The following is an 18516-nucleotide window of genomic DNA, read 5'->3' as shown; positions in this document are numbered from 1 at the left end:
AGCTATATTGCATTATTGGGATAAAATGGCATCTCACTAACTGCCAGTGATGCTCATTTAGCTATATTGCATTATTGGGATAAAATAGCATCTCACTAACTGCCAGTGATGCTCATTTAGCTATATTGCATTATTGGGATAAAATGGCATCTCACTAACTACCAGTGATGCTCATTTAGCTATATTGCATTATTGGGATAAAATGGCATCTCACTAACTACCAGTGATGCTCATTTAGCTATATTGCATTATTGGGATAAAATGGCATCTCACTAACTGCCAGTGATGCTCATCTAGCTATTCTGCAATATTTGATGTTTCTTTCATTTGCCACCGCAAGAATGTCCTTCTATTGAGCTTATTTAAATTATCCCACCCAAAAAAAAAAACAGCATCCTTCTCATAACTCAAAAATAACACATTTTTTAAGGATTATTATTTATTTCAGCTTTAAATAATTAAAAAAAAGGTGATGCATGTGGAAATATCGGAGGTCGTTCCCAGTGGTTTCGGCTCGGTCTTGGTGGCACCAACACCTGGTCCGCTTCTGCTCCTCCTCGTCCAGATCCTCCTTGCCAACGCTCTCTGTCTCGCCATCGGCATCAGCTTTCAGTTCCTGGCAGCTTGCTGCAATTAAATTTAGAAAAAAAAATGCGATTTATTTTGATAATTTTTGGAAAAAAGCTAATATTAAAAAAAAAAGCAAAAAACTAATTTTCTAAGGTTCTTAATTCAGCCAAAAATGCATGAAATTCAATTCGGAAAGCGGTTCTGAGTTAGCTTTTCTAAGCATACCAAAACTGCATACTACGTTTAGGGTTCTTTTCAATTTCATTTTTTCTCAATTTTTGAAAAAATGTTGCGATTTATTTTGATATTTTTTGGGAAAAAAACCTCATTTTGAAATGTTCATAACACAGCCAAAAATGCATGAAATTAATTTCGGAAAGCTGTTCTGTGTTCGTTTTTCTAAGCTTAACAAAGCTGCTTTCTGAATTGAATTTCATGCATTTTTGGCCGAGTTATGAGGTTTAACATTTTTTTATAAATTATAGGTAAGTAGGAGTATGCAGTTTAGATAAGCTTAGAAAAGGCAATTCAGAACAGCTTTCCGAATCGAATTTCATGAATTTTTGGCCGAGTTATGAGGCTCTTTTTGCATTTTTTGTTTAAATTTAAATATTACGTGCACCGCGAAAGTATGCAATTTAAAATTGTCTGCCCCTAAAACTCTGCATCTTTTGGGCTGAATAACCTTGCTACCCAAATAATGGTGCATCTTTTGGGCTGAATTAATTAGCAACAAGCGAAAGTGCCAATACAAAGCATAATTTTACGCTGCGTAGGACTGGGAACAGTTTGTTTATTCGCATTTTATATTCAGGCCTGCTCCGGTAATCGAAAACGGCAAGATTATTTCGTTTTTGTTTTTAAAAACCAATTTCGGTGCTCCGGTAATCGAAAATGAAAGATTTTTTCGATTTGAAAAACGGGCACCTTTTTCTGGCCGGAAAGAAAAGTAAATGGATTTTTTTATTTGAAATCAGATCTTATTTACAAAAGGAAAAAAATAGTTTACTTAGTGGTCTATTGATGTTTATTCCACAACACAATAAGATCATTCTGGCAGGTAGTTATTTTATAAAAAATTTATTTCTGACCCCACCTCAGATTTGACAACAAAATTTTACGATTACCGGAGCAGGCCTGATTGTTATGCCAATTTTGGGGAAAATCAAATTAAAAAATCAATAACTCAGCTTAAAATGCTAATAAAGGGCTAATAAATCAGCATACTGCATATTTTTTGCCAATTTTTGACAATTTTAACGATGTTACTCCTTTCAAAATCTGGAGAAAGTGGTACCATTGTTTTTACATATATATATATATATATTTTTTTTTGCGAAAAACTCAAAATTTAGAAACCTGTAACTCAGCCAAAATGGCAGCTGTCGATGCTGATCACGAAAATATACATCTTACAGGGTCGGAAATGATTCGGTTACTGCGTTGCAAACTCCTAACTGAAATAACAAAACCGTGCAGGAGTATGAATACAAAAATAAAAACACTGTTAAAAGTGAAATCATGGTGAGCCCATAATAACATTATCGAAATTCGAGCCTGATGGAATGTTTGACAAATAATTAATAATAAAATGTGTGAATTTCGAGCGATTTTCAGTTGGCCGCCGCCATCCCCGGTGCACCGTTCAGTGCTTATTTATGTAAATAATTAAGGGTGTTTTTTAAAAATTAATAGCACCTGAAATTATTCCGATTCGGGTGCAATGTGCGTGATTAATGCCAGGTGTAAACATACACACACACACACACAGAAGCGGACATGCACACATATGTTAACCCTTTGTTTGCACAGGGATTTTTCAATTTTTCACTTTGTTTGTTTGTTAATTTTGTAAAATTATACAATTTAATTGCACACACGAGCCACCAACGGGACGAGGGCAAAAATTGATCGGCAAGTTTACCTTTTGCGGTCGCCGGCGGAAAAGGGATTTCCCGAAACGTCCTGTCTACATATATGCAACAATATTCGCATTAATTGTACGACTCTAATGATGCGCGGTCGCCGTACGCTTTAAATTTAATTAATGCGCAATTTTCCCTTTTAGCCCAGTTGGCATTTTCTGGTTTCTGGTTAGCTTCCTGACCATTGAGCTGGATTTGCCAAAGTCCCTTACATCTAGCGAGCTCTTGCCGCATATCCTACCACAGTAGCTATGTACATTTGATTATTTTTAGACAAACTGATAAATAATATGGTAATTTTTACAGACCCAAATCGAGTGTTTTTTCTTTTCTTATTTTTCTTTTTTTAACTGCCCAAAAAAGTATGCTAGAATTTGTACATTTGACGCACGCTCTCTGGCGGCTAGAATTCAAACCCGATTGCATGGTCATTTTATGGTGCATCTTTTAGGCTGAATAAATTATCAGTAACCGGAAGTACTGGGAACAGTTTTCGGTTTATCTAAAAAAAAACGCACACAAAAGTTATTTTATAATGCAATAGTTTAGAAACTTCAACTTTCCCTTGGAAGGCTTACATTCTTGTTTCCATAATTATCTATTTATATATACTAATTTTTATGATATTTATTTATTTATTATTTATCAGGCTAACAATTTATATCGCAATACTTTTCTGTATATCCATGCCTCCTTCTATATGGATTAGTATTTTTTCTTCACTTTTCAATCGCATTTTCAAAATGCAATTATCTCGCTTCTTGTTCTGCACTCCCCCCTCATCAACAGTTTTCATCATCAAAACTGAGCCGCGGAGAGCCAATAATTTAAATGTTTTCGGGGGACTGAGGGGAACGCAGAAGCTGCTGCCATGCGGTCCAGAGGCCAACATCAATTTAAAATCATTTAATAAATTCGCACTAAATTTCAATTCCGTTTTCATTAAATGCCACATAAATTATACGCACTCGGCGGGGGGGGGGCGAGTGGTTGAGCCCGAGAGGGGGGGGGGGGGGGGGGGGGGGGAGGGCGGAGGGCCTGAAGAGGACTGCGATTGTCAGCTGGGGCCGCCAAATCGCGTGTTACCATATTTCGCATTCGTTTTAAATGCCGCGCGCCATTTGCGCATAAAATGCTTTTAATTTTTCGTTACATTTGTCGTTCTCCCTTTTCTGGCTCTCAGGCAACAGGCAACAGACAACAGCCTCCGCCTTGCCACGCCCCCTTTTTCCAGCCCTTCCAACTTGGCCACATTTTCAATTCGACCTCAATAAAATTTACGCCCAAAAAAGGCTGCCAACGCGACGGAGGGGCAGGGCGGGCGAAGGTGAACCGGTTCGGCGTGTAGGGCAGAGGTCACAGGCGAAGATAACCGCCGGCAGGGAATAGGGAGTTAAGCTTACTCAAAGGCCAGATACCCTTTCTTGATAGCAGGACAAGCTAAAAGGATTTACCATGAATTTCTTGACCTTTCTACGTTTTTTTATTATGGTTTTTGGTGCAAAAAATATTTAAACAGATGTTTAAAAATATTTAAAAAATTAAGATTTACTGAAAATACTGAAATGTTAATTAAAAATTTAATAAACAATGCAAAATTAATTCTTAAACAAACGTATTTAAAATCTCTGTCATTTACTTGTGTTTATAAATACAAAAACCTGTTCTGCATATCCTAGATAGATCCTTAATATCCTTTTAGGGCAATACTTCTGAAAAAAATTTAAATATATATAAATAAATATATAAATAAATATACAAAAATATATAAATAAATATTAATAAATATAAAGAAATAAATAATAACAAATTATTGTCAAGTTTTATGTTTAATAAATAATATCAGAGCTTTCGTCGATTCGTGGTTATTATTTTGAGTTAAATTTATTCATTCGCGAGTGTCTGTGTTGTTGTTGCTGTTTATAGTAACTCCGTTGCGCCCCATTGCCCAAAAAGTGTTCATTTCCTTTTCGCCGTGTTATCAACGCCACTTCCGGAAGACGCGGCAAAGGACGACAAGGACAAGGACATTGAGTGTGTGTGTGTGTGTGTGTATATATATTCGTGTTGTTGTGAAGGGCAACGCTTTAAGAGGGCGACTTTAAGCAGGACATTGGAACCGTTATTGGGCAAAACGCGACCTTGTGAAGCCAAGTTTTTCCCTCTAGTTTTTCCTATATTTTCCTCAATTTTTCCTCTCTTTCCTTTCCTTTCCTTTCCGGACGACTGCAAACACAATTTGAATGCTGCCACTGCCGCTGCCACTGCCATCAAATCGAGCAGAAAACATTCGCAGCCGGAAAAGTGCACCGGAGTGCAGGGGTAAACTTTTCACTTAATCGCTTTTCGTTGCGTTTGAGGGAAAACAAACAGAGCTAATTTGAGTCTATCTCCTTGTCGCCAAGTTGCGGTTTTCCCTTTTCATTTGCTCTATCTTTTTATTTGCCAATTTCCCAGCATTGAAAACTTGTCCATGCATAACCGAATGGGGTTCAGGGATGCACAGACTCATTGTTGCCGGCGAACTTGAACTTGAATCAAAGGAATCGACTAGGAACTATGGGATAACTCACTAAAAAAAAAACTAAAAGAAACCGAAATTTATACAAAAGAAATGTAATTTTCATTGTTAGAAAGTTTTAAAACTTAATTATGACGATTAATGTCAAAGAAAACCAATTTTAGGTCAGATAAAAAAATCAAATAGTTGGGTTTCTAAGTTAAAAATAAACTTTAAAAATATTAAATTGTAAAAAAAATATAGTTTGAGTAAGAAACTAAATAAACAAGCAATTTTGCAATATTTTTTCATAACACGTATTCCCCCCAGAGAACTCTATATGCTGTTGAGAAAAACATTGACGTGGAACAAACTCAGCTCCAGCAGAAAAACACCGCTGGCCACCGCAATGGCTGCCCCAAAGATGAGCCAGGTGTGCCGGAGATCGACCATGGACAGGGGCTGCTGCACCACCTGCTCACTGTAGTCCCGGATGTCCATCCTGCCAGAAGCGACCATGTCGTAGAAGCTCTTGGCGATCCAGTGCTTCATGAGTCCCGCCTGCGCTGCGCTCAGGGTGAAGTCCTTGAGCGACTCGTAGTAGATGGAGTCCGGGGCAAGGACGAAGCTGGTGGGCACATAGTCGTTGAAGCACAGGTCCGTGGAGAGCCGGAACAGGGGCCGGGAGAAGTAGTGCTGCTGCTGCTCAATCACATGCCACTTGATCAGGGCGATGGTGTAGGCCCAGCTGGAGTTGAAGTGGTTGCGCAACTCGTAGAGCTCGTCCGGATCGCTGATCAGGTGAAAGGCGGCGGCGTACTTCGCTCGGAAGACCCCGTCCATGTCGTAGAACTCGTTGCTCATGCCCAAGATCCGGACACTGCTGCTCAAGAGATCGTCAAAGTTCTCGATCCTCTTGTGGGGCGGCGGTGAAATCAGCAGTGAGAGCAGCTGGGCGGTGCTGGTGGTCAGCAGGATGAGGGCCATTAGCCGGGGCAGGATCCTCAGCCAGGCGCAGTTCCTTACAGAATCCATACACGCAAAGGCCAGGTAGCCCAGCAGGAGGATCGCCAGCAGAAGGACCACAGCTCCCGGACACATAATCCTGCCAAAGAGATCGTCCTTGGGAATGGGCTTCTCCACGGGCAGCATGGTGCACCAGCTGGAGAAGAGGATGGGGTAGGTGTACTGGTGCAGCAGGTTCACATTCCGTTTAGTGATGAAAGCGGTGGTCAGGCCAAAGTCCATCGTGCCGTTCCTGGTCAGCTCCAGCATATAGGTGCTGTCGGCAGCGCCTCCAGGCCGCCAGCCGGGACGGATCACCTCCAGGCTAGCGTTCCGCTGGCTGGCGTAGGTGACTATAAAGTCCCACAGGTAGCCGGCCACCTGCAGCTGTCCCCGCTCATCCCGGTAGTCGAAGGTATTGGGCGGCGACAGATCCGGGAGTACACGCAGGCGATGTCCCCGCAGATTCCCCAGCTTATTGCCAAAGATCTGGGTTTTTAGGATATCCGAGAGTGACCTCTGGATCAGCCGAAAGTGGGGAAAGGCCTGGTAGCTGTACAGAATCAGGGATTTCTGGTGGTCCCGGAAATACAGCTCCACATTGAGCAGGTGCCTGTGCAGGCAAATCGATAGATATTCGCTGGCCAAGGCCTTCCGATCCTGGGCCACCACTTCGACCAGCACTGGCACTGCCATCAGGTGTCGTAGACTGCTGGCCAGGTTCCTCAAGTGCAGTTCACCTGGAAAAAGGTATCTCGTAAACATATTTTGTTAAACCTTATTAAGAAGGCAGTTCTCACCCATAGACCCCGGCGAGAGGCAGGCCAGGACAAGGATGTCGCCATTGAACTGATTGTACAGATCCGGACAGGGATTGCCGTTCTGCCAGACTATCTGCGGTTGGTGGGTGAGGTTGCTCCGCCACAGCACATTCCAGCTGCAGTCGAGTCCTGCGGGATTGTAGTAGATCATGGTGGTCACTCCGCCGGCCAGGAAGCCCATGACCAAACCGTACAGATCTAGCAGCTCCTGGGCCAACATGTCGCAGCTACCGAAACCAACAACTGACAAGCCTGACTTTTCTTTCCAGGCCACGCTGGCCGCGTATCCTTATCCGAGGACCCATCGCTCGTAATTGCCCGGGGACAATTGCATCGGGCAATTTAAAAGTTTACACAATGCGCCAGCTCCGGGCATTGTGACTCCCAAGTATTTGCCTTCTCGATTGTCTGCGTCTCCGGGGACCCCACCTGCCACACACACGTGGGTATACTTGCCACAATCGAAATGCAAGGGGGGGGGGGGGGGGCAATTACGAAGGGAGTCCTTTAAATTCTTTAACAGGACAATTGCGGCCAGGAAGTAGTGGAAATTGCATAAAAATAAAAGAAAGTTGGGGTTTGAAAACTAAAAAGAAAAGAAGGGTTTAAATGAAAAAAAGAGTTTTATTTTATCTTTAATATGATTACTTATTTAATTTAAAAAAAGTGTTGAATCTTGTTTAAAAATTTAAAAAATAAAGCAATACAATTCTGATCTTTTGATTTATATTTTTTTTAAGTTCTTTTAACACTTTTCAGCTACTTTGGCCAAGTTGAACTCACGCTGGGATTCCTGTCCGCCGGAGTTTTGTCACCTGTTTTTCGGGGAAAACAACAACAACAACAACAGCAGCAGCATCAGCTCCCCGGAAAACTCACTACCACACCACCCCCACTCCTAGTTTGAAACAACGAAGACTATGCGAAAACCGCCCACGCAAGTATTTTCAGGGAAATGTTTTGCGCATTTTGTAGCCACGTTTTTCAAATACACTTGCGACATTTGACAGCTCGACTGTCAGTGCAATGTGCCTCGCTGCTGGTTTTTGGTTGTTGGTGTTTCAGTTGGTGTTGGTGTATGCACTGCAAAAAAAATCGATAGACGGAACACTTACTAATTAAAGCTTAAACAACAAAAAATTTGATTAAAATATATATCATACTTTTCTTATTTAATATTTATTAAAATTATATATATAAATTAATTTAAGCCCAAAAACTTCCATTAGAGTTCCTAGAATTTTGTGTGCAAAAAAATCCTTATTTGTAATTATTTGAAATTTATTTTTAAGATTAAAAAAATGTTGAAAATTTATTTCAAATCTTGTTAAGCTTTTCTTTAAGTGTCCGCTCATTCCTTTTAGAACTTCTGGAATTTTGTGTTTTTAAAAATAAGTTTATTTATAAATTATTTAAAAATTTATTTTTTAAATTATTTTTTAATGTTTATTATTAATTAATTTAACTTCAAAAGTGCAGCCATAGCAAATTCTGCTCTGAATTCTGTGTTTCAAAAATAAGCTTATTTATAAATTATTTAAAATTAATTTTTTAGATTAAAAATATGTTTAAAATTATTTTTTCTAGAATTCCTAGAAATTTGTGTATAAAAAAATCCTTTTTTATTATTATTGTAAGTTAATTTTTATTAAAAAAAAATGTTTAAAAATTATTTAAAAATTTGGTTGACATTTCTTCAAGTGTCTGTTCTTGCACGTTGATTTTGCCGAGTTGTTTTATAAACCCTCTGTACCCCTCAACCCCTCAATCTCCTCTACCGCCTTTCTCTCCCCCTACCACCTCTATTACCCCCCTCTAAAGAACCCCCTTTTTTGCAGCTGCCATTGGCATTCATTCACGTGGCAGCTTCGCCATCGTCAACTCGACCCTGACGCTGGCTGCAGTTGTAAATAAATTTGCATTTTTGTCAATTTTGATGGCGACCACATGGAGGCACATGATGTCCAGGGTTGGGGGTTGGGGGAGAGTCTATGTTTTTTCGGGGGAGGTGTTAAGGGTGCACCAACACACACATAGGCACGCATGAATGCATGCAAAGTATGTAAAGTTTATTCATGTACAAGAGAGTATATGGTGAGTGCATCAACTGGACAGGGTTGGATCTTTAAGACAAAAAAAAAAATATATATATATATTAAAAATACATACATATACATAAATCGGATAGGGATATATATTTCGTTTATCAGAGGGGAATAGTATTTCAAGTAAAATTAAGTAAAAAGTAAATAAATCAATTTGAGTTTAATTTCAATTTTAAGAAGAGGTTTTTCTTCCATATCAATTTTACAATATTGTTTAACAAGATTAAATATTATATTGTTTAAAATAATGAATTCTAAAATCTAATATATTATTAATATGTAAAGAGCCCCAGGGAATAGCATCTCAAAGAGGCAGCCAACCCGCACTCCAAACAGACCATAGTCCTACCTCTCTCATAGGCAAAAATAACGTTGGTCAAATGTAGCAGAACCTGGAAATGGTCCTGGAAATGGTGCTGGAAATGGTCCTGGAAATGGTGCTGGAAATGGTCCTAGAAATGGTACTGGAAATGGTACTGGAAGTGGTTCTGGAAATGGTACTGGAAATGGTCCTGGAAATGGTACTGGAAATGGTACTGGAAATAGTGCTGGAAATTGGAAACGAGAAAGCAACCTAGGCGTAAATACACTGAACAACAAAGTTCTTAAATAATCAAACCAGGCAGCAAGCATTTTAATTAATGACCTTTTTTTTTATTATATTTATATTTTACTAGCTTTCCAAATTAATTCTGTATATTTTTACCACTGAAAAATATTGTAAATTTAAGATAGAAAACATAATTTTCAGTTTGAACATGAATATAGATCTAGCTCGCAGTTATTTAATTTTTTTAGGAATTAAAACAGATTCAAAATGTTGTATTCCCTCTTTTTAGGGTTTTCAGAAACTTGATCAACGGATCAAAAAAAAAAACCCCGAAAAAGGGGAGTTACCGGAAACCGGAAACGGAAGGGAAATGTGTTGTTGAAATAGTCGCAAAGTTGCTGACTGCGTTTTTGGTCATCACTTTGTCGTCATTCTTGCGGTAAGCCCATTGTTGCTGCTGTTTTTGCTAGCCTAAACACTATTATCGCAGCTTTGCCAGTGTGTATGTGTGTGTGTATGACTGTGTGTGTGTTTGGGTAAAGGTGTTTGTTGGTGCTACCAAAAATTAATTTGCATAATGGACAGACAGACACTCACACACACATGACATTAGCGCAGCTTTGTGGGCGCCAGGCGGGGGGCACCGACATTGCTCACATATTTTTGAACGTGTGTGTACACACCACACACACACACACACAGAGACGCAGAGAAGACGACGGGGAATTCGTTAAATCTGAAATAAAATCACAAAAAACAATGCATATTTGCGGACATGTCCTTTTGACGCCATTTATTAACTGCGAATGCCAAACAATGTTTGCATTTTTGATTGCGCCCCAAACGGTTTCAGCTTCTGCTCTTTATTGTCCTTTTTGTCGCATTTATTTAATTTGTGATAAATTATTTAATGCTCCATAAAGGATTACCAGGTTTTTGGTGTCACTTTGTCGAGTGCTTCAACGATGTTTATTGAGTTAAGGGTATATCGCCATTGTCTGGTGTGATTAATCTATTGAAATCATTACTAGATAAAGTATTTTCTAAAATACATATTTTTAAAAAATTTAAATTTTAAATAAATTTTTCCTTTTTAATTTACATCTAGCTTAACTTTGGAATGGTTTAAATTAATTAAATAAAAATGTTTTAAGGGGAAAAGAGAAGCCAGCTCCACTGTGCTGAATATCCTTAGACTTTCTTAATTTCCTTCGTTTTTTTCTCATCTTTATACCCTTGCAGGGTATTATAATTTCAGTCAGAAGTTTGCAACGCAGTGAAGGAGACGTTTCCGACCCTATAAAGTATATATATTCTTGATCAGCATCAACAGCCGAGTCGATCTAGCCATGTCCGTCTGTCCGTCTGTCCGTCTGTCCATCTGTCCGTCTGTCCGTCTGTCCGTCTGTCCGTCTGTCTGTTTCTACGCAAACTAGTCCCTCAGTTTTAAAGCTATCTGAATGAAACTTTGCATAGAGTCTTCTATATACTCTCACTGCTATATATGTCGGAACGGGCCGGATCGGACGACTATATCATATAGCTCCCATACAAATGTTCGATAAATTTTTAGAAAAAAAATTATAACTTGGCTGTTTTTCAATATTTTTGCATCATTTTTAAGATATAGCCATTTTATATTATTACAGAATTTTGGTAAACAATTTATGAAAATCGGACGACTATATCTTATAGCTGCCATAGGAACGATCGGAAAAAGAATAGGAAAAAAATTATAACTTCGTTGTTTTTCAACATATTCTTATCTTATATAAGCTTCTTTTATTATTTCAGAATTTTGGTAAAATTTTTATGAAAATCGGACAACTATATCATATAGCTGTCATATAAACGATCTGTAAATGTGAAGAAAATGTAAAGCTGGGAATGTACAACTGTAACTGTCAAACTGTAAACATAATAAGTATAAGTAAAATGTAATGAAACTCTGTTTTGTGAGTGTTTTCAGCATTTAAATTTATAATATTAACATCAAAACCAATCTGCAAGGGTATACAAACTTCGGTGTGCCGAAGTTAGCTTCCTTTCTTGTTTTTTTATATTTTCTGTCACCCGCGGACATCTTGGAAGCCAGAACTGGGCCTTGGAACCATAGGAAGTGCTTGGAATCTATGTTGCAGCTACTTAAACTTAGTTGGCCAGCAGTTTGCAGTGCTTTTCTTTTGGTTTTCGGAAAAACTTTGCCCTGGCCAGCTTCTGGAGCAGCGAGAGGCATACCAGGACAATGTGATGGGGCCACAAGGAAAATGCAATGAAAGTGCCACATAAGCATAACAATAAAATCCAATAGAATCCTGGCCAGAAGGACGATAATGCGATGATCCGGTTATGGCCTCAAGTTTTTTTCTTCCGCCCGCGGAAAAGCCAACAAAAAAAAAAAAAAGAGGACATTTAGAAAGGGGAAGAATCTCGGCTGGAAGTTTTAAAATTACTCAGCAAAAAGTTCAGAGGCTGGGAAAATGTGAATGTGAGTGTGATTGTAAATGTCACACTTTTAATCACAGACGGCGACAAATTGTTGCAGCTTTTGGTTGGGTTTTGTCTCGGTTGCGTTGTTAAATGTCATGTTAATTCCCTCGTAATACTCGTGTTCATTATGTTAAACACTTAGCATCCCTGTGAGTGAGTGTGTGTGTGTGTGCGTTAAGGGGGTGTGTGGTGTGTGTGTGGTTGTTACACAAGAGTCAGCTTCAGCTTCGTCATCGCTCGCTCATTTGTTCGCTCGCCTGCGCTCGCCCCTGGAACAATAAATGAAAGTGTAACACACTAATTAGTCTTGTATGCGATTCATAATGATAACAGTAATTAACATGTGTGTACGGTTGTGTGTGTGTGTGTGTGTGTGTGTGTGTGTAGGTCCTGTGTGTATTATGAGAGCTCAACAACACCACACACGCCTCGAATGAACTTTGACTCGCCGCTCTTTCTGTGACAGGATTATGCGGTGGGGCAAGTCACGAACTGATTTATGAAAACTCGAATAAAAATATCTATAAATTAATATAATATTAATATAACAAGAATATAAAATTATAGAATGTATCTTTAATTATTTACATTAAAAAAAAAACCCTATTTTATATAATAAAAGCAAAGGCAATATAAAATTTTAAATAATAATTTTATTTTTCTTTCTTGGTTCGTATTTCTCCGCGTTGTGTCTAGGTTCTTGAGCTTTTCACAGCTAGGAAGCTGTGAGTCCTGGCCAGGACTCCTTTACTCCCCCTACTCTTGTACACAGACAGACACTCGCACACTCGCACACTCGCACACCTCATCCCTACTCAGATCCCCAGTCAGACACACATCCGTGCACCTTAGGCGCTTGTTTATTGCCCAAGTGTTGCCAAGAACCCAAATGCCAGCACACACGACCACCCACACACAGGGCAAACATTTACACATCAACACACCCACCCAGCAGGGGCTGGAGCTGGGGCATTTTGATTCTCGCAGGATGCCATGTCATGTTTTCATTATGCTCATGTGTCTAAACAATTATCCTGCAGGCATAATTATGCCTGACGTTTATAAGCTTTGACACTTTCGGTTTTCGGTAACATGTCGGAGCCACTCGCCCCGCATTTTCCGCTTTTCCCCCACCCTTTTTTTAGAGGCTTTCCCCGCTGCTTTAAAGTGTTGGCACATCGAAATGATTACAACTAATTACGATGCACTTAAGCCCTTGGTCAGCCCTTAAACCTGTTCTATGTAGTCCGCTTCCCCCAAAAACCACTACGTACCATGGTGGGGGTGGGGGGTGGGGGGTGAAAAAGCCAGCTTCCCCTGGCCCCCTGGCATGGGGGTGAAAAATTACTGGCATGGCCAAACTTATTTTGGCGTAAAATTGAAAAATTCTTTTGTATAAGGAATTAAGAGTAAGTTGATTCTTTTTGTTTCCTTTCTTGCTTCGCTTTTTTTTTTTGTTCCTCTCTCCCTCTTGTTTCATCTTGGTTTTGGTTTTTGTGTGTGTGTGGGTGTGTGGGTCCTGGCTCGTCCTGTCTGCCTGCCTGCCTCCCGGTTTACGCTATTTTATTATGCAAGAAACAAAAGTTTCATTTGTTTGTCCCGTTTCTTCGTTAAGAAAAACCATCAATCATTCGCCGTGTTGTACGATGTCCTCCAGGATAAGCAACTGGGAAGCAGCGACAACAAAAATGTTTCATTTTCACACACTAAACAAATTACATGCCGACAGAGTGAAGTGTCCTTCTGCCGCCCCAGCAGCTTCTCCCCCCCCCCCCCCCCCCCTAACAGAGGCTTCTTCTCCTCCTGGGTTTCCCTGGGTTTAACCCGCGCATTGCGCTAGGTGGCAAATAGTTTCCATAATACGCTCCGCTGCTTGGATGTTGAGATACTTAGAAACTCGGATGCGAAAGCTCAAGTGCTTCCAGACCTTCTTTGGAACACGTAGCTTACCGTTTTCCAGGACTGGCACACTTTTGACCACGCGGAAGCCACCGCATTGGGGAGCAACTTAGCCCGCCTCAATCTTGGTTTTGGGGGCAGCATGTAATATAATGTTATACATTTTAAATAATTTATAATAATGATAATAAATAATAATAATATTATTTTAATTTAGAAATTAAGGCACATTTTAAAGGATACTTGGCCTTAATTAACAATTTTCCGAGTCCTTGAATATTTTCTAAAAACTCAATCTTGGTTTCGGGGAAGCAGAAGGTATTATTTTCAATGTAATGTATTTAAAATAATTTAATTAATAACTAAAAATAACAATTAATAGTTTTTGAAATAAAATTAATAAACTTAAGTCCGTTTTTAACGCTACTTGGTTTTAGTTAAAAACTTTTCAAGTCCTGGAATATTTTCTAAAAACAAGAAGGAAGGCAGTTTACAACTGAAACATTGAGAATCGAGCCAACAAAAATTACAAATTGCTTCATTATTTGCTTAGGAATAAATACAAACCAAAAAAGGGATAAAATATATTTAAATTTAATTAAAAAAAAATGAACTTTAAAAATAAATCCAAGTGAAAACAAGCTCTTTTCAATAGTTTTTCCCGTGTTTTTAGAGACTTAAAATGTAAAGATATATATTTTAAACTCATAATACATCGCTTGGCGTTGATGAAAACGGTTGATTTTCCCAGACCCCGAGCATTTTCCGAGCCCCTTAACACTTGAAACCCCACAAATGGCCATTTGTCGATTGGCAATCGAAATTCATGTTAAAGCATTTATCCATTTCACCTTGGCACGGCATTTGACCTTCAAGAGAGCCGCAAATTCCGCAAGGAGCTCACCGAAGGATGCACTGTTAAAAGATTTAATGAAAATATTGGTAAATTTCTATTGTTTGGAAATTGTTAAGGAAAGCCTTATTTATTATTATTTCAATGCTTATATTTCTAAAAATAATATTTAAGTAATTTAACTAATTTAATATTTAATGTCAAATTTCTTGGATTTTCTTCGTCAAGTGCAAAAGGTCTGAGGACCAAAACTTAACCCAAAACCGAACCGAACATGAACCTGTTTCTGGTTTTCTGGTCTGTGTTGGAAGCAATTTATTTTGTAACTAATAGCGCTCCACTCTACCTCCCCTCCCCCGCCCCATTGTGCCACACCCCTTTCGCCCCGACCGACACTTGAGTCATGCAACTTAAATTTATAGAAGCACATTAAACTTTTAAATGATAAATTGCTGAATATAATTTACGTTTGCCAGCCCAATGAGGGGGAGGAGGGATAAGCGAGGCTCCTCTCGTTGACGCGGTGGCAGGCCCAGTTAATAACTCTTGCGCTATTGCCTTTGGCAAGGCGTTCGGTGGGGTGCCTGGGGGGTTGGGGGTGGTGAGTGCTGGAAATGGTGGAAATGGTGGAAATGGGGGTGGCTTGTTTCGGTGGGCTGTGTAAACTGTTTAATATGCACGCAATGTCGGCGTAAATGTTTGTTGATTAGTGTGTCCTTAGTTTTTAGTGCCTTCCGATGGAGCTGACGAATGCGTTTCCGTTTTACACACTGATGATGAGAAGGAGGGGTGCCGAAAAGGGGTGGCCAGAAAAGGGGGGGGTGGCACCAAAGCCGCCCAGCACTTCATATTCATGCTCATTGACAGCACGCTAACGGCATATAAATTGACAGTTGTTCGCGTGCCACAACCAAGAAAGAGTGAGAGAGAGACAGAGAGAAAGAAAGAGAAAGAGAGATAGAGGATGTGAAGGGCAGGGGACTGACTATCAGTGTCAGTGTTTCCCTCAGCCTTTGCCCCCAGCTCTTGCCCCGCTTATCCTGGCGCTTTCCCTCAGCATTTATGTCAAAGTAGCAACTCAATGTTTTTTTCACTCTTTTCCAGCACTGAGAGAAAAAAAAACCAAATTAAATAAATTAAATCTATAACTCAGAAATAACTGCATTATTAAAATAAAATAAATACCTCATAAAATTATGCAAAAAGTTATAAACTTTCACTAACAAAAAATTACATAGAAATATTTCTATATCAGTTGATTGATTAAAATCGATTAAAAATCGGTTTTATATCGTCAGCATTAAACATTTCCCTAAAAATTCATTGAAAATGCATTGCCAACTAATAAAAATAAGTTTTAGTTCGCTAAAATAGATAAACTCCTAGAAAATATGCTTTCAACTAGAAAATTTTAAATATATTGCATCGATAAATTTGTATTTTGTGATGGTACTCGACCGATAACAAATATCTTCCTAGAATTATATTTATATATTACACGTAGTATCACACTTTCTCCCATTTAAGTTTTAGTCTAATGTTAGTTTACATATATTTTAAAAACTCTCATTTTCCTTAAGTTATATAAAAAAAGTATATATTTTTCTTACTGTGCACCCTTCCTTCCCTTTTGTTCGCTTTTTTGTTTTTCTTCTTCTCTGTTTGTGCGGCGGCTCTGTGTGGGTGAGTGTTTTTCCGTGCTTATTGCCTGGCATATCCCTTTGTTGTTCTTGCATTTTCATTTTCAATTACAAATGACACAAGTGCCTCACGCTCCAGTTTTCAGCGGTGTGTGTGTGTGTTTGTGTGTGTGTAACTGTCATGATAATAACGAGTACCGCAATTTGTTGTTGGGCACCCACAAGTCTACAAAATCAACAACAAACAGCCCAAAGAACTTAACACGTTTCCATTTCCATTTCTATTTCTATTGGTGCCCATGCTTTTGGCTTTTTCCATTTCTTGTTTGCATTTGCAGGTTGTATGTGTCCAACACCTTTCAAAGGGGACCTTCGGGGGGGGATTCCCCCCGGTTAAAGTTTAACATTGCGATTTTCGATTTCGGTTTTTCCCTATAGCCTGCCAAAAACGACTTGGTCTCACAAATAAAACTAGAGTCCCATGTGCTCCACTGACCCCTTTCGACTTGGCTAAAAACCTGGGTTCTGGCTAATATTTGGGGGGGGTTATTTGAGGCTTACAAATCTGTTGACAAAACTGAATGAAAATTTAATTAAATAGCTCATAAAATTTGGCAAAAAGTTATAAACCACTTACAAAGAAATATTTATATTTCAGTTTCCAGATAAAAATCGATTAAAAATCGATTTTATATCGTCAGCATTTAACATTTCTCTTAAAATTCACTAAAAATGCATTGCCAAATAATACAAATAAGTTTTAGTTCACTAAATAGATAAACTCCTAGAAAATATGCTTTCAACTAGAAAATTTAAAATATTCTGCATCGATAAATTTGTATTTTGTGATGGCACTCGACCGATAACTCCTTTAATGATCGCCGCCCAGCGAATGCAAACACACTTACGTAAATGCCAAAAAGTCTCGCAGCGAACGATAAGAATTTTACGATATTAGCATGGAAAGGCGGAAAAGAGGGAAAAGTGGGACCGCAGACCGCAAGTCGATTATAGAAAACTTGTAATAAAATTTTCGTTAGCCGAAACCAACAAATGGAACGCAGCCACGAGGGGCTCAAGAAAATGCAGCTGCGCAGCTGAACTGGCGGCGGCGCTGGAAAATTGCAGTGAAATTTGTTGGGAAAAGAATGGAAAAGTAGGGAAAAACTTAAGAAAGAGCTGAACAAGAATAAAAAAATATATATAAATGCAAAGAAAAAAGCGAGACAGACAGGCAGTGGGAACCGCTGAACTCTTGGCAATTGGAAACTATGAAACAAGCGACCGCAAGCAGCGGGCGGAAAGCGGAAAATCGGAGGGGGGACAGCTGCGAAAATTGTGTTTATTTAGCGCTGCTGCATGAGAGAGCAAAGTGCGGGGGAAAAGTCTTGGAAAATCGCGCACTAAACAAATCCAGAGAAGCTCATCACTGTCTATACCTGAGGCCGGCAACAGTCACTTGAATCATGGAATGTTAGAACCAGTTGGGAATTATATGAGAATTAGTTGGTGGCTTGATTTTTCTTTCGCTGCATGCAGCTACACCCACACTTACCCGTATAATTTTCAATTTCATTTCAATTCGTTGACGTCGGCCTACGACACTGCCTGCCTGCCTGGCTTTTCCAGGAAAGAAAGAGGCTCAAAAAAAAAAAAAAAAAAAAAAAAACACACACACACACACACACACAGAGAGAAAGAGGAAAAGCCGGATGAAGAAGAGCCGGGCGAGTGACAAGGCAGACAGGCGAAATCCGGCGTACGTGATTTTCCACCTTAATGCCATTTTTTAGTTGACAACCTCTGACAATTTGGCACCCTCTCCATAGATCCAGTTTCCCTCTTATCAGGGGTCCTTATCACCGCCTTTATTGCCCCAGCCTCGTTTCAGCCTCCTTTCACCACTCATTTCACTTTGTATTCGCCCCATTTTTTTTGGGTGTTCCCGATCCACTGGCATCCTTCTGCGAGGGGTTACCAGGGGTTACTTACTATATAAAGGGAAAACTCCCCTCTGACCTTGCCCATTTGCCTCTCAGCAGCTTATCGTGCAAAGTTTTTAAGTTTCGATTCGTGTTTGGCATACGTAATGGAGGCATTTTTTTCCCAACCAGCCTGCCCCCTTCCCACGCTTTTCCACATTTTCCTGTGCGCTGCA

The 18516-nt window shown here is 39.4% G+C and overlaps 1 protein-coding gene across 1 annotated transcript; it reads right to left on the bottom strand.

The window, feature by feature from the left end:
- Nucleotides 1-5331: 5331 nt before the first annotated feature.
- On the bottom strand, nt 5332-7041 carry Ir20a (Ionotropic receptor 20a). The gene is made up of 2 exons (XM_017174463.1): nt 6801-7041; nt 5332-6740 (listed from the first exon to the last, which is right to left on the bottom strand). Exons 1-2 carry the CDS (start codon nt 7039-7041, stop codon nt 5332-5334), a joined length of 1650 nt encoding a protein of 549 aa, XP_017029952.1.
- Between the last annotated feature and the right edge of the window lie 11475 nt (nt 7042-18516).

Source organism: Drosophila kikkawai, chromosome X, assembly GCF_030179895.1.
Source record: "Drosophila kikkawai strain 14028-0561.14 chromosome X, DkikHiC1v2, whole genome shotgun sequence".
NCBI classification, from domain to species: domain Eukaryota; kingdom Metazoa; phylum Arthropoda; class Insecta; order Diptera; family Drosophilidae; genus Drosophila; species Drosophila kikkawai.
This window is presented reverse-complemented; position numbering and strand designations above follow the sequence as displayed.

What these genes read in the sequence shown, in the direction of transcription:
- Ir20a (XM_017174463.1), bottom strand. Translation starts at nt 7,041, where the DNA reads ATGTTGGCCCAGGAGCTGCTAGATCTGTACGGTTTGGTCATGGGCTTC. An exon ending in CCTCTCGCCGGGGTCTATGG is followed by an intron (nt 6,741 to 6,800) that starts GTGAGAACTGCC and finishes ACCTTTTTCCAG; the next exon opens with GTGAACTGCACTTGAGGAAC.